Below are 12422 nucleotides of genomic sequence, written 5' to 3'. Positions count from 1 at the left end.
CTGTCTAATCATCCTCTTCAAGCTTTCAAAATGCTGTTAGAAAACTCTTTTTGTTGCTTTGCGTCCTCATAATCCCCACTGCATTTTTCCCCTCTAATTGTACATTAAAGCTGGAACCAGCCATGCATATAATCTGTCATTTGCTCATGGGTGAGTAAGATAATTGTTAGATTGCATGGATTCATACTCATAGATTGCAATTCTTCTTACCACTCAAAGGACACATGATGATTTTTAATAATAATGGCTCATAACTCAATAGTTTATGAATGGCTGATGTCAGGAGATATTGTGGTCTGCAGCTCTGTGGGCTTTCTGGCATTGTAAAAATGTTTCCTGGTCTCACAGCGCCACCTGGTGATACGTCTTCATTTAGATTTAGGATATCCAAACAAAACAGAAAAAACTCCCTCATTTTTAGTATTTTACTCTGTTTTGAATCGGTGCCAAAAACTATTACATTACTTTTTTTGTTTTACATACGTTATACATTAAAACATCTCTTTGCAGATAGCTCAATTCAAAAGTTACAGGATGTCTTCTACTACCACTTTTAGGTTAGATGACAGTGAAGTTTAAAGCATCCACACTTGTATAAGTGGCTTAATTATTATCCCAGTTACATGTGATTGATTACAGAGATATGTGAATAAATTCTGAATGTCTTCTTTACTCCAAGATTATTCGTATGCTCAGCATTTTACTGTCTATCAAGTCGTTAGATACCTGAGTCTGTAATGAGTTGATTGAGTTCTTGCAGCTGAACTATAAACTCTGATGTGGATTGATAACATGCGTGTAAAAGAAGATTTAAGTAGCTTTAAGTCCTCTTGCATACATAAAGTAATGGAGTGTCATTTTTGGACTTTTCCCACTCATATCATTCCTCAAAATATATCAGGCATGATTTTGTGCTTCTACTATACAGTATTACAATATGGATGAAGCTTCCAGGTCAGAAGCCTTGAACCTGCATCCTCCATCTGAAGGCCAGCAGATGGCGATAGATGTGGCTGCAAAAAACATTTCCGTTCAATCTAAGTCTATGGGAAAAGGGCTTTCTTGTCTTATCTTAATGCTTCAGCAGACTTTTCTGCTGAGCTTATGTGTTCAGTCCCTCATTTTGATTCATATTCTACAAAAAAAATAAAAAATCTTGGTTTGTAAAGTCTCCAGACATTAAAATGAGTTTGACATCCTTGTTGTAAGGGCTCCACGTGAGTTTGAATAACACTGATATACTGAAATATTAAATTCTCACCTTTTAATGTACATGAAAAAAAAAGTTTTCTTTTTCATCATTATGAGGGAAGTCTGTTGTCTCTTTTACTGTTCAGATCATCTGAGTAGCTGCTTGATAAACACACGACTTATATTCATATATTTATATAAATATTCATATAAATATTTGCACTTTGCATTTTTTTTTCTTTTTTTGATATATTTATAGATGGAAAGACCTCCGGTGTTACTCGAAACCTTCTGAGGAAAAGACCTTACAGAAAATTTCCATCAGATGACTAACAAAACAATCCAGTCAGTTTGAATTGCTGTCTTACATTTTATTGTGATGGGGAGTCATAGAAATGGAGCAAACCTAAAATAAAAACAATACAAAAAGACAGTGGATTTACAAAGGGTGCGGAGAGGACAAACAATATGCAGCCTTCAACAGTACAATGGAACAAGTTGGCACAGAACGGAAAACAGGGTGACGGGACGTTGGAAATTTGGCTTCAAAATAAAAAAAAAATTTAAAAAGGGGAGGAGTAACGTCTTCATAACAAGATCCTTCATTTAAACGGCGACGACTCATGCTTTTAAAAAGTTTTAGAATTCAGTAGCTTTATAACGACGCAAAGAGCGGATGCACATGTAACAGTTTCTATTTGTCACTTCATTCCTGTTTTTTTTTTTTTTTTTCTTTTTAGCTTAAAACAGAAGTCAAGTTTACAGAATACATGTTTTATATTTTTAGGTTTTTTTTCCTTTAATGTCTTTCTTTTTTTCATTTTTTGTTAAAACAAACTTCATTTCCCAGAACCACATTTTGGGATTTTTTTTTTGTTTGTCTCGAGATTATTTTTCATACTAAAATATATTATTGTATCAATTCAAACTACAGTAATGTACACTACAATGTGTAATAAATAACCATAAAAGAAAATATAAAAATAAGACACATAAATATAAAAAAGTCTTCTAAAAACTAAACAGGTATATTTTTTTAATCTGTGAAAAGGGTTCTAATACTGCCATTGTTGACAAAAACATACAGAGGACATACTTTTAAAACAAAAAAAGTAAAACAGATTAATACTATAAACACTGTCTGGTAAAACCAAAGCAAAACTCTTCAACAGAGACCACATTCACTAACGCTTGTTACCTCAAGTGCGGGACAGCTTGCCACAATGAATTTGTTTCTTTTAATCATCATCTGAAAATAATAAGTGCACAAGTGAGACTAACTTACTGAGTCTCTCTATCATTGTTTTATACTTTAAACTTTTGTGGGTTTGGTCTGGTTTATCTCTTCCTGAGCCGACCTGGTGAGGCACATTACTGAGTTTGAGTGTTGAGGGGTTCTTAAAAATTTGGATTTATGCAGTTCGAAAGTTGGAAACTGATTATCTCACATTAGAAGGCATTTTAAAAACACTGCTCTAAACCTCAGACTTTGGACCTACAAGCTGCAGCCATTGGATACTGATGAGTTAGTAATTCATAACAAAAAAGTTTTAGTCAAGAGCAAATATGCAATTTTAAGTACCAGGAACAAAAGCAGAACTTTTAGACATGCCTGTAGATTTAATTTACTGATAGAAAAGTGCTAAACATTCTCTGGCTTTAACTTGTCTTTTTGAAAAACAATCATTGTAAACTAAATAATTCTAGCTTTTAGTTTGGCAGATAAAATAAAACAAGACGTAACCCCCAAATGGGCTATTTGGACATGGGGTCTGTCTTTTTACAGACAAAACAGCCCAAATACTGTTTCTCAAGTGTCCTTCTTTGTTGCTGTGACAAATCTGCTGTTCTGTGCAAGTCAACAAACATTAGTCAACATGGCTCCTGTGTAAGTAACAGAGGGACATAATACTGGCTACATGTGTGAGGAAAAAAAAATAATAACACTGTTCAATGGCACTTTTAACAGCACACAGGTCTTGCATAAGGCTGGAGGCATTGGGGTGGAGCAGGAAAAAAAGCCCCGATCCTTCACGTACAGTTTGACTTCATATATAAGCCGATAATACTGAAACACTCGCTGAGAACTAAAGTCAACCAAAATAAGGAGAAGCTTGGTAAGAACAGGCGCGTCTGTTTTGGATCCACAGCCGAGCCACGAGGTCGGAGTCTGCTTTTATGTCTTCACCTGGAGACTCCACCCGTTCGGGCAGTGCTGAGCAGCAAAACAAAGGCGCGCCATGCTGGCTTTGAGGTTGTGACTCTGCCTTCCCTGATAGGACAAATTTGGTTATGGCGTACAGAAGCCGCATTCTCATCCCGGACTCCCCATCCCACCCCCCAACCCTCCCCAAGAATACTTTGTTTTCCTTAAGGCTAACAGTCAAACTGAAATCAACAGTAATGCTAGCTAGCAAAGAGTAACACTAACACAAACAACATTTCGCTAGCTAGTGTACATATATAACACTGAAGGGCATACAATGCATGAGGCATGTATCCATAGGTAAACCAGGAATACTGTAGTGCAGAGGTTTTTGTTCGTAGAACTCAATAAAATACTGATTTTAGGAAACTTCATTGGCAATAAAAAGGTATAGAAATCTTTCTCATCTTTAAAGGTTAAAAGGTTTTCAAACAAGAACACGATTAGTTAACACTGATTGAATGAAAAGAAACAAAACAAAGCAACCTGGGATGTGTCAGTAACAAGTCTAATGAGTTGATGGGTGAGTTCTACTTTAAAATCTGTACTTCTATAAACAATTTTAAACACTGATATTTCATTTTCACAAAGAAAAAGTCACGTTTTTTCTTTTTTTCTATTTCTTTTTTTCTTTTTTCAAGTTCAGGCACACCTGGGTTTTTGTACACAGTAGTGGACCGTTAAGATCAGGCAACTGCCGTGACTTTCTTCTGATGGCAAGATGCGGTTTTTGTCTAAGATTACCCGACTTCAATGACCGACACACTCAAACTGTCCCGAAGAATTTTCTTCCTTCATTTGGTGTCTGTCACCGCTTCCTCTGTTGTTTCGGTGTTTTCTGTCCCGTCCCTTATGCTGCTGTCTGTATTGACTTCACAGTCTGCCGCTTTCTCTGCATCCACACTTGCTGATTCATCCTTTTCTTCGGTTCTTTCCTCCATCTCGGCGTCCTCCACGTGGTCATCTCCCAGCTCCACTTCTACTACGTCACAGGCAAACTCCTCCTGCTCCTTCTCTTTTTCAGTCTCTTCTTCTTCTGCTGTCACCTCTTCCTCTGCTAATTCCTCTCCCTCTTCCTCCTCCTCATCGTCGTCAAAGTTACCCTCGTAGATCTCGCACTCGCCGTCGTCCACCTGCACCACCCGTATGTCGTCCATGCAGATGGCCTCGTCTTCCTCTTCGTCACTCTCCCTCTCGTCTGAGTCCATTTGGGAGGGCGGGGTCGTGGTCCGGCTGTCTGACTGCAGCCTGGCGCTTGGGCTGCCGAGCTCTGACTGATCCCTGGGTGGCCCCGAGCCGGAGCCCGAATTTGGCCCGTCCTTCTTGCAATAGGAGTAGCGGTGATTCATGTGCTGGGAGTACGAGCCTGAGTGAGAGAAACGCTTCCCACACTTGTCGCACTGGTAAGGTTTCTCACCGGAGTGCAGCCTCGAGTGTTCGATCAGGTGGTGTTTGTGTTTGAAAGCCTTCTTGCAGACGTTGCACTCGTGGGGTCGTTTTCCTGCAGATGAAACCAGAGCGAGTTAGAGAGGAACTGTGCTTCTTTGCCTGCATTAAGTGTAACAGAGTATAGAAAAAATATTCAAAGCAAGTATTCCTTATTTTGGTTTGATTTGTTTTATTATTATTGTTTCACTGCCTGTGGCACGCTTTTATACTTGTAATGAAATGCACTATACAGGGAGTGCAGAATTATTAGGCAAATGAGTATTTTGTCCACATCATCCTCTTCATGCATGTTGTCTTACTCCAAGCTGTATAGGCTCGAAAGCCTACTACCAATTAAGCATATTAGGTGATGTGCATCTCTGTAATGAGAAGGGGTGTGGTCTAATGACATCAACACCCTATATCAGGTGTGCATAATTATTAGGCATGTGGAAAAACCAAGGCGCAAAATAACTGCCCATGAACTGAGAAAAGTCAAGCGTGCAGCTGCCAAGATGCCACTTGCCACCAGTTTGGCCATATTTCAGAGCTGCAACATCACTGGAGTGCCCAAAAGCACAAGGTGTGCAATACTCAGAGACATGGCCAAGGTAAGAAAGGCTGAAAGACGACCACCACTGAACAAGACACACAAGCTGAAACGTCAAGACTGGGCCAAGAAATATCTCAAGACTGATTTTTCTAAGGTTTTATGGACTGATGAAATGAGAGTGAGTCTTGATGGGCCAGATGGATGGGCCCGTGGCTGGATTGGTAAAGGGCAGAGAGCTCCAGTCCGACTCAGACGCCAGCAAGGTGGAGGTGGAGTACTGGTTTGGGCTGGTATCATCAAAGATGAGCTTGTGGGGCCTTTTCGGGTTGAGGATGGAGTCAAGCTCAACTCCCAGTCCTACTGCCAGTTTCTGGAAGACACCTTCTTCAAGCAGTGGTACAGGAAGAAGTCTGCATCCTTCAAGAAAAACATGATTTTCATGCAGGACAATGCTCCATCACACGCGTCCAAGTACTCCACAGCGTGGCTGGCAAGAAAGGGTATAAAAGAAGAAAAACTAATGACATGGCCTCCTTGTTCACCTGATTTGGACCCCATTGAGAACCTGTGGTCCATCATCAAATGTGAGATTTACAAGGAGGGAAACCAGTACACCTCTCTGAACAGTGTCTGGGAGGCTGTGGTTGCTGCTGCACGCAATGTTGATGGTGAACAGATCAAAACACTGACAGAATCCATGGATGGCAGGCTTTTGAGTGTCCTTGCAAAGAAAGGTGGCTATATTGGTCGCTGATTTGTTTTTGTTTTGTTTTTGAATGTCAGAAATGTATATTTGTGAATGTGGAGATGTTATATTGGTTTCACTGGTAAAAATAAATAATTGAAATGGGTATATATTTGTTTTTTGTTAAGTTGCCTAATAATTATGCACAGTAATAGTCACCTGCACACACAGATATCCCCCTAAAATAGCTAAAACTAAAAACAAACTAAAAACTACTTCCAAAAACATTCAGCTTTGATATTAATGAGTTTTTTGGGTTCATTGAGAACATGGTTGTTGTTCAATAATAAAATTATTCCTCAAAAATACAACTTGCCTAATAATTCTGCACTCCCTGTATAAATAAACTTGCCTTTGCCATTATGATCTTCATGGGTTCTTGAAGGCAATGACAGCAAGCATGCCCTGCCATCAGTCAAGCTTGCGTGTTCATTCAAATAAACATAAGCAGGTTTGAACAATTCAAATCTGAGGTTTACTGCAGCCAAATCACAGGTCTCTTTAACACAAACCCAGATGCATTAAAGGTACTCTGCAGTGAGGGAAGCAGACAGCTGCTGGCAGCGGCTGTCACTGCCATCAATCTCCAGATGCACTACAGATAAAGATTAACTTGCATGACTAAATCTAGTTAATTTACATGATGAACCTAAGGGCTCATGTTAATTATATGCATTGTACCTTTAAATTAAAAACAGACAGAAACTGCTGCTTTATTTCCCAAACAACTGAATGTTTAACTTTAAGATTTACTAGCGCCAGTTCCAAAAATGTGAATATTTCTAGCATTTCTTCATTGGGAGCCATATTATACTAAATATCAGTTGGAGTTTGTTGTAGCAAAAACATTTTGGAAATACAACAAAACGCCTAAAGGCAAAACAATTAACTATGAAAAAATAACCTGATACTTCCATTCTCCCAATGGATTGTATCCATTGGGAGAATGGAAGTATCAGGTTATTTTTTCATAGTTAATTGTTAATATATATATATTTGTGTAATTCTCCCAATGGATTGTATCCATTGGGAGAATTACACAAATATATATATATTTTTAATTTGCTCAAATCAGGGAATCAGAAGTTTAAATTGTTAACAAGCAAAAAAAGCTTGGGAGCCAATGTTTGTTTTAAGTATTCAGAACTCTCAGCACCTGGAAAAGTAATTGCTGACATACCCATACTCATTAAAACTTACACAAAATGATCAAAGCCACACATTATCACAGGCTTTTATGAAACAGACTTTAAAGTGTCTTTAGAGTATAGCATTTAATAGTTTTAACATCCCCTGCCAAAAGAAAATCTCACCAACAAAGCTCATATGTTATAAGAGTAGGGCCAATTTGAAGGGTAAGGATGTTTTCTTTCTTTCTCTTTTCTTTCCTTTGTTTTTTTAAAGTGGATGATGTCAAGGCTGAACCAAAACACAGTAGTGCAGTGTAAAGATAACCGCTAACAGATTTGAATAAAACCACTGCCAATATGATGCTACCTGGAGCTACTAGGAAAATATCCTTTTTAATTCACCGCACGAGTTACGTGTCTATAAGCACTGATGACAACTGGGACATTTACAGGCCAGGTGTCCCATAAAAGTCTCAGAGTACAGCGTAGTTAACGAGGGATGATGTCACACGTAAAAACACAGCCTTCAAAAGTAGAACTCTTTTGAGAAGTAACAGAAATCCTGCTTAATAGACTAAAGCTGAAAAATTCACTTAAACAAGACGTACCTGTGTGTTCATATTTGTGCCTGAGCAGGGAGCTGCCCTTCTGGAAGACCTTGGAACAAAGATCACAGGGGTAGACGCCATTTTCTAGCCGCCGCTTCTTCATCGCCACGGCTGAATCTGAGTCGTTCTGCTCCTCCACTGTGGAAACACCCTCGGAGCTGCTCTCCAAACGCTTCTCCTGTTGTAAACAGAATTAAAGTATGTAGGAGTCACATTATTATTATTTATCATTATTTACTCTCCCATCCTACCCTTCAGGAAAGCTAGTTTCACCATAAATATTGTGTGACAGGTATGTGAAGAGCTCATTCTTTGACTGAGTTGTTCTTGAAAATGTTTTCCTGAGAGCCTGCAGTGAAGCTCTTCACTTTAGAGGTAGATAATTCTCCTAGTGTGAATACTCTAACTTACTGAGAATTAAGCAGCAACAATCATGGGTGGAAATGTGAAGCTAAGACCCGAGTGCAAACATAAAAAATCCTCTAGGTGACACTATAGGCTGGCTACAAAAGCAAGTCGATACCATAAGACTCACATTTAAAATGCATGTTTACAGCCCTGCACATATAACAGCCTCGTATTTGAGCTTTTTGGATAGTTTTTCCCTTCATAAGAACTCGTCCCCCCTAACTCAATCATCTGGATAATCATTAAGGTTTAAAGATATGGATGCGCTGGATTAACTGAGCTGCTAAGTCTCCCCTTTGCTAATTTAAGTCAATGGCTGCTTGGCCCTGAGCGTGGTTCTGTTGGAGATTTTTCCTCTTAAACGGGAGTTTATCCCCTCCACTGTTGCCATGTGCTCACTCACAGGGGGTAGTTTGATTTTGGACATTTTCTCTCTATTATATAAGCGTCTTTACCTTACAAAATAAAGTGCCTTGAAGCGACTGCTGTTGTGATTTGGTGCTATATAAATAAAACTGAACTGAACTGGATAGTTCAACCCACATCTACTGATGAAATTCATGCTGCGGTGCACTGTCCAGATGGTTTCTATCAGCAGCTCCACAGACACGAGGTTTCATGTTTAAGTAAATTTGGTTTGAGGATATCGTATTACTCAAAGGCAGTTTGGGTGTTCTACAAAGTCATCACATGTAATGTGGACAGGATGTTATTGAAATGTTTAATGAGTTCACGGGGCTACTGTCATCGATTGAAACTGAGCTAATGGTATTGGTGAAGTAGATAGGAACAGTTCAAGTTAATGGAATCAGAGAATTACCTAAAAACTAATGAGTCATTACTGGTAAAATAATGACTTCAGGTCATCGTAAGTGGCAACCGCAATGCTAACGATGTCTGGTACATGCTGACTCTGACTGGCTCCAAGTAACTAATGTTTGTTGCTGTTTCTTATATAGCATATAATGGCTTCTTGCAGACTTTTATGACTGCCTTGTGGCTTGACTACCGATTCTCACTTTGACTGCTGAACTCAGCATGTCTCAGGCTTTTGGAATTTTCTATTTCTCTTGACGCACATTTCTTCAGTTTTTTTGTGTTGAAGGACTGACACTAACAGGATGCTTTTTAATTTGGGTTAACTCTGGTACTTTCCACAGCAAAATGCACCTAAAGGTAGCATGTTAGTCTTTCCAGTAATCTATAGATGCTTAGTTTGTAAGTAGTTTGTTTCAGTGTAAAAGGAAACAACCCTCACTCCCTGCAAAGAAACTTGATTAAAAAAAAGAAATAGTCATTGCAATAATCAATTCTGGACTGGTCAAAAGTGAGGATTTTCTCCTTTTTTAAAATTTCCAGTTAAAGGGGAAAATTTTAGTTACATAAAACAAATAGTGCAGTGTCAAGTTAGACTCTGGGAAAGTCGTATAGAAATTTCAAGAACTAACTAACCAATAAAAACTGCAAGCTGCAACAACAAGGTTTTTATACCTCTTCCACTTCAGTGTTTTTTGGGGTTTTTTGTAATTAAGACTTATGTATAGTCGACTCTCCAGGTACTGAATTTGTCTCGGTACAAATAGACACATACTCTTTGCTTCAGTACTTCAAAGTAGGTGTGCATGACAACCATTCACTTTAGGGAATCAAACAGAGCTCTAATTAGAAACTTCTTGCTAACTTTTTTTACATATAACATGGTTATCACTCGCCGCAATGATCAGCTTCCCATTTATTCTGATGTTGGATGACAGACTACACAAGCAGCTATGTCTCGCTCTCAAAGTACTTTCATAATGTGACTTGAAAAGTTTCAGTTCTTTCTCAGTTATTCAGCACAAGCAAATTAATTCAAATCCATTCAAACTGGATGATAATGCGTAAGAAAAATTATCTACAGCATCTTTTTTGAGTTGCTAGTTCCTGGTGACTGGTGATCACACAGTGATCAAATAAAAGATATAAAACCTTTATAATAAGAAAAAATAATCACATTGTATAAATAAAAAAGATATAAGAAGTAACTGTTTTGCATTACTAACCTTATGACCATTGAGAACAACAGTCTTTGCTCCAGTGGCATTGCCAGCTGTAGTGGCGTAGGTATACGTGAGCTGGGGGATGAGGATGGTGCGCTTCGTGGTGGTGTTGAGGCAGCCCTGACCAGCGATGGCAACTAAGGTAGGAAGCTGTGCGGCAGTGACGATGTTAACAGGTCTTCCGGTCTGAGGTGTGGTCACATAGATGGTTCGACCCTCGAGCTCCTCCTTCCTTAAGCAGGTCAGGTTCAGAGGCTGTTCTTGCTGCTTGGCGGGAGGTGTAGTCATTTTGTTTTCCGATTCTGTTGCGATCTGTTTAGGAAGAGAGAGGTCCAGAGGTTCCGCCTGGGAGTCAGAAGCTTCCGGGTCTTCTGGCTCACTTTTAACGATGACAAGGTCCTCGTTGTTAAGTGATTCAGAGTCTGATGGGGAGGCGCTGCGAGAGTCTGACGAGGCTTTGTTGGATACCTCCTTGATTGTATTGTCTTCTTCTTCCTTTTCATTCTGATTCACAGTGACCTCTGAGCTGGAATTTGTGGCTTCAGTGTCTTTAGAAACTGCGGTTGCATCATTGTGGCGCTTGCTCACACTTTTCCCCGAGTTCATCTTGATAAACCACTTTCTAACCACATCCACTGGGATACTGACAGACTCTGAGATCTTTGTCAGCTCCTCATCACTGGGATTGGCGTTGGAGGCAAAGTAGGTCTTAAGAAGTGAGAGGAGATCGACGACAGGCGGCTCCTCCAGGGTCACCCCTGCCTCGTTTAGCAAGGCGGCGAAAGACGGGTCCAAAGCAGCAGAGTCGACGGCCTCTCCATTGGCTGCTTTGCGATGCTGGAGGAGATGCAGCGCCTCCAGATTGTCAGGACAGTCATCGCAAAGTAAACATGTACTGGTGCTGTTGGGCTTTGGCTTCTGAGCTGCTTCTGAAGTTTTATCGGTTGCCTTTTCTATCTGCGTGGATGCCTCCTTCTCCACATCTGCGATGGGGACTGTTTCCGGTTCTTTCTTGATAATCGTAAGGTCGGCCGCCTCTTGGGTTTGGGGTTTAGTTGTTGTGGTTGGAGTGGGAGCTGCAGCGGCCACAGTCGTGATAGTGGGAGGCAGAGTAGGGTTATTTTTGACAACAAGCGGTGTAGGCTGGGCGGTGGCAGTTGTGGCAGCAGCAGGGCTAATGCTGTAGTTGATGATGATCTTCGTGGTACCATCGTGATCCACGAAGGCAGGAAGGCTGATGATCTGTTGCTGCGGCTGTTGGACCACAATTCCCTGCTTTCCCTGCGTCACCACCCCATTGGCTGAACCCAGCACCTGCCTGAGCACATTTCCATCCATCGCCACCTTGAGCACATTCTGCAAGTCATTAAGATTGATACTGATGGGCGACATCAGACCTACTGTTGGTACAACCATAGCCACACCCTGAGGCAGGGTTGCAGCTGGGACCACAGTCGGCTGTGCTGTTCCTCCGTTCACCACGCCGTTACTGCCGGCTGAAGTTGCCGGTGCCGCCGTCACAGGCTTGCACTCAATTTCCACAGGTTCTGATTTGATCTGGGTGACAGGCAGCTGCTCCTGGAGGGGTTTGCTTTCAGTCTTGTCTTTAAGAACCACACGAGCTGGAGCGATCACAACAGGTCTCGTCTGTGCAGGGGCTGGGGGGGACTTAATCGATGTTCGAGCAACACCGTTGGGGGGTGTAGCACCCACACACTTTTTGCTACTGATGTGGGAGCTGTAGGAGCCTGAGTGGGAGAACCGCTTCTTGCAGTTTGAGCATTCGTATGGTTTCTCACCTAAAAGTATCAGAGAGCGAGAGAGAAATGACAAAACTTTCAAAGAGAAGATTCGAAACATGAAAACCAAAAACAATTCAAAATTTTTAGTAACTTATTTTGAAAAGTGTTGGGATTTGATACTGAGACCAACTTACAGAATTGACAAATTGATTCATTACAGCAGAAAAACAGAGTTTGGTCACTCCAGCCATAAAACCGTTTAAAAATACTTGTTATATGTAAAGGGTATTAACTTCCTTCTTTAAGGAAAGCAGGGCATTTAAACTTCCTTTGGTATGGCAACTGGAGCGGATATCCATTACCAATCTGTAG

At 40.5% G+C, this 12422-nt stretch overlaps 1 protein-coding gene across 2 annotated transcripts in view; it reads right to left on the bottom strand.

The window, feature by feature from the left end:
* Positions 1-1541: 1541 nt before the first annotated feature.
* The window catches only part of LOC146368056 (zinc finger E-box-binding homeobox 1-like), a 76709-nt gene continuing 65828 nt past the window's right edge, over positions 1542-12422 (bottom strand). For both annotated transcript variants that reach the window (XM_084913605.1, XM_084913606.1), the window contains exons 6-8: positions 10312-12107; positions 7862-8039; positions 1542-4898 (exon numbers count right to left, since the gene is read on the bottom strand). In XM_084913605.1, the coding sequence (XP_084769731.1) occupies positions 4192-4898; positions 7862-8039; positions 10312-12107 (2681 nt within the window). In that variant the 3' untranslated portion in view covers positions 1542-4191. The remainder of the gene's footprint in view (positions 4899-7861; positions 8040-10311; positions 12108-12422) is intronic.

Source organism: Perissodus microlepis, chromosome 18 (genome assembly GCF_051167445.1).
Source record: "Perissodus microlepis isolate ML-2025 ecotype Zambia chromosome 18, ASM5116744v1, whole genome shotgun sequence".
Taxonomy (NCBI): Eukaryota; Metazoa; Chordata; class Actinopteri; order Cichliformes; family Cichlidae; genus Perissodus; species Perissodus microlepis.
Note: the sequence above shows the minus strand (reverse complement) of the source record. Positions and strands in the feature narration are given on the sequence as shown.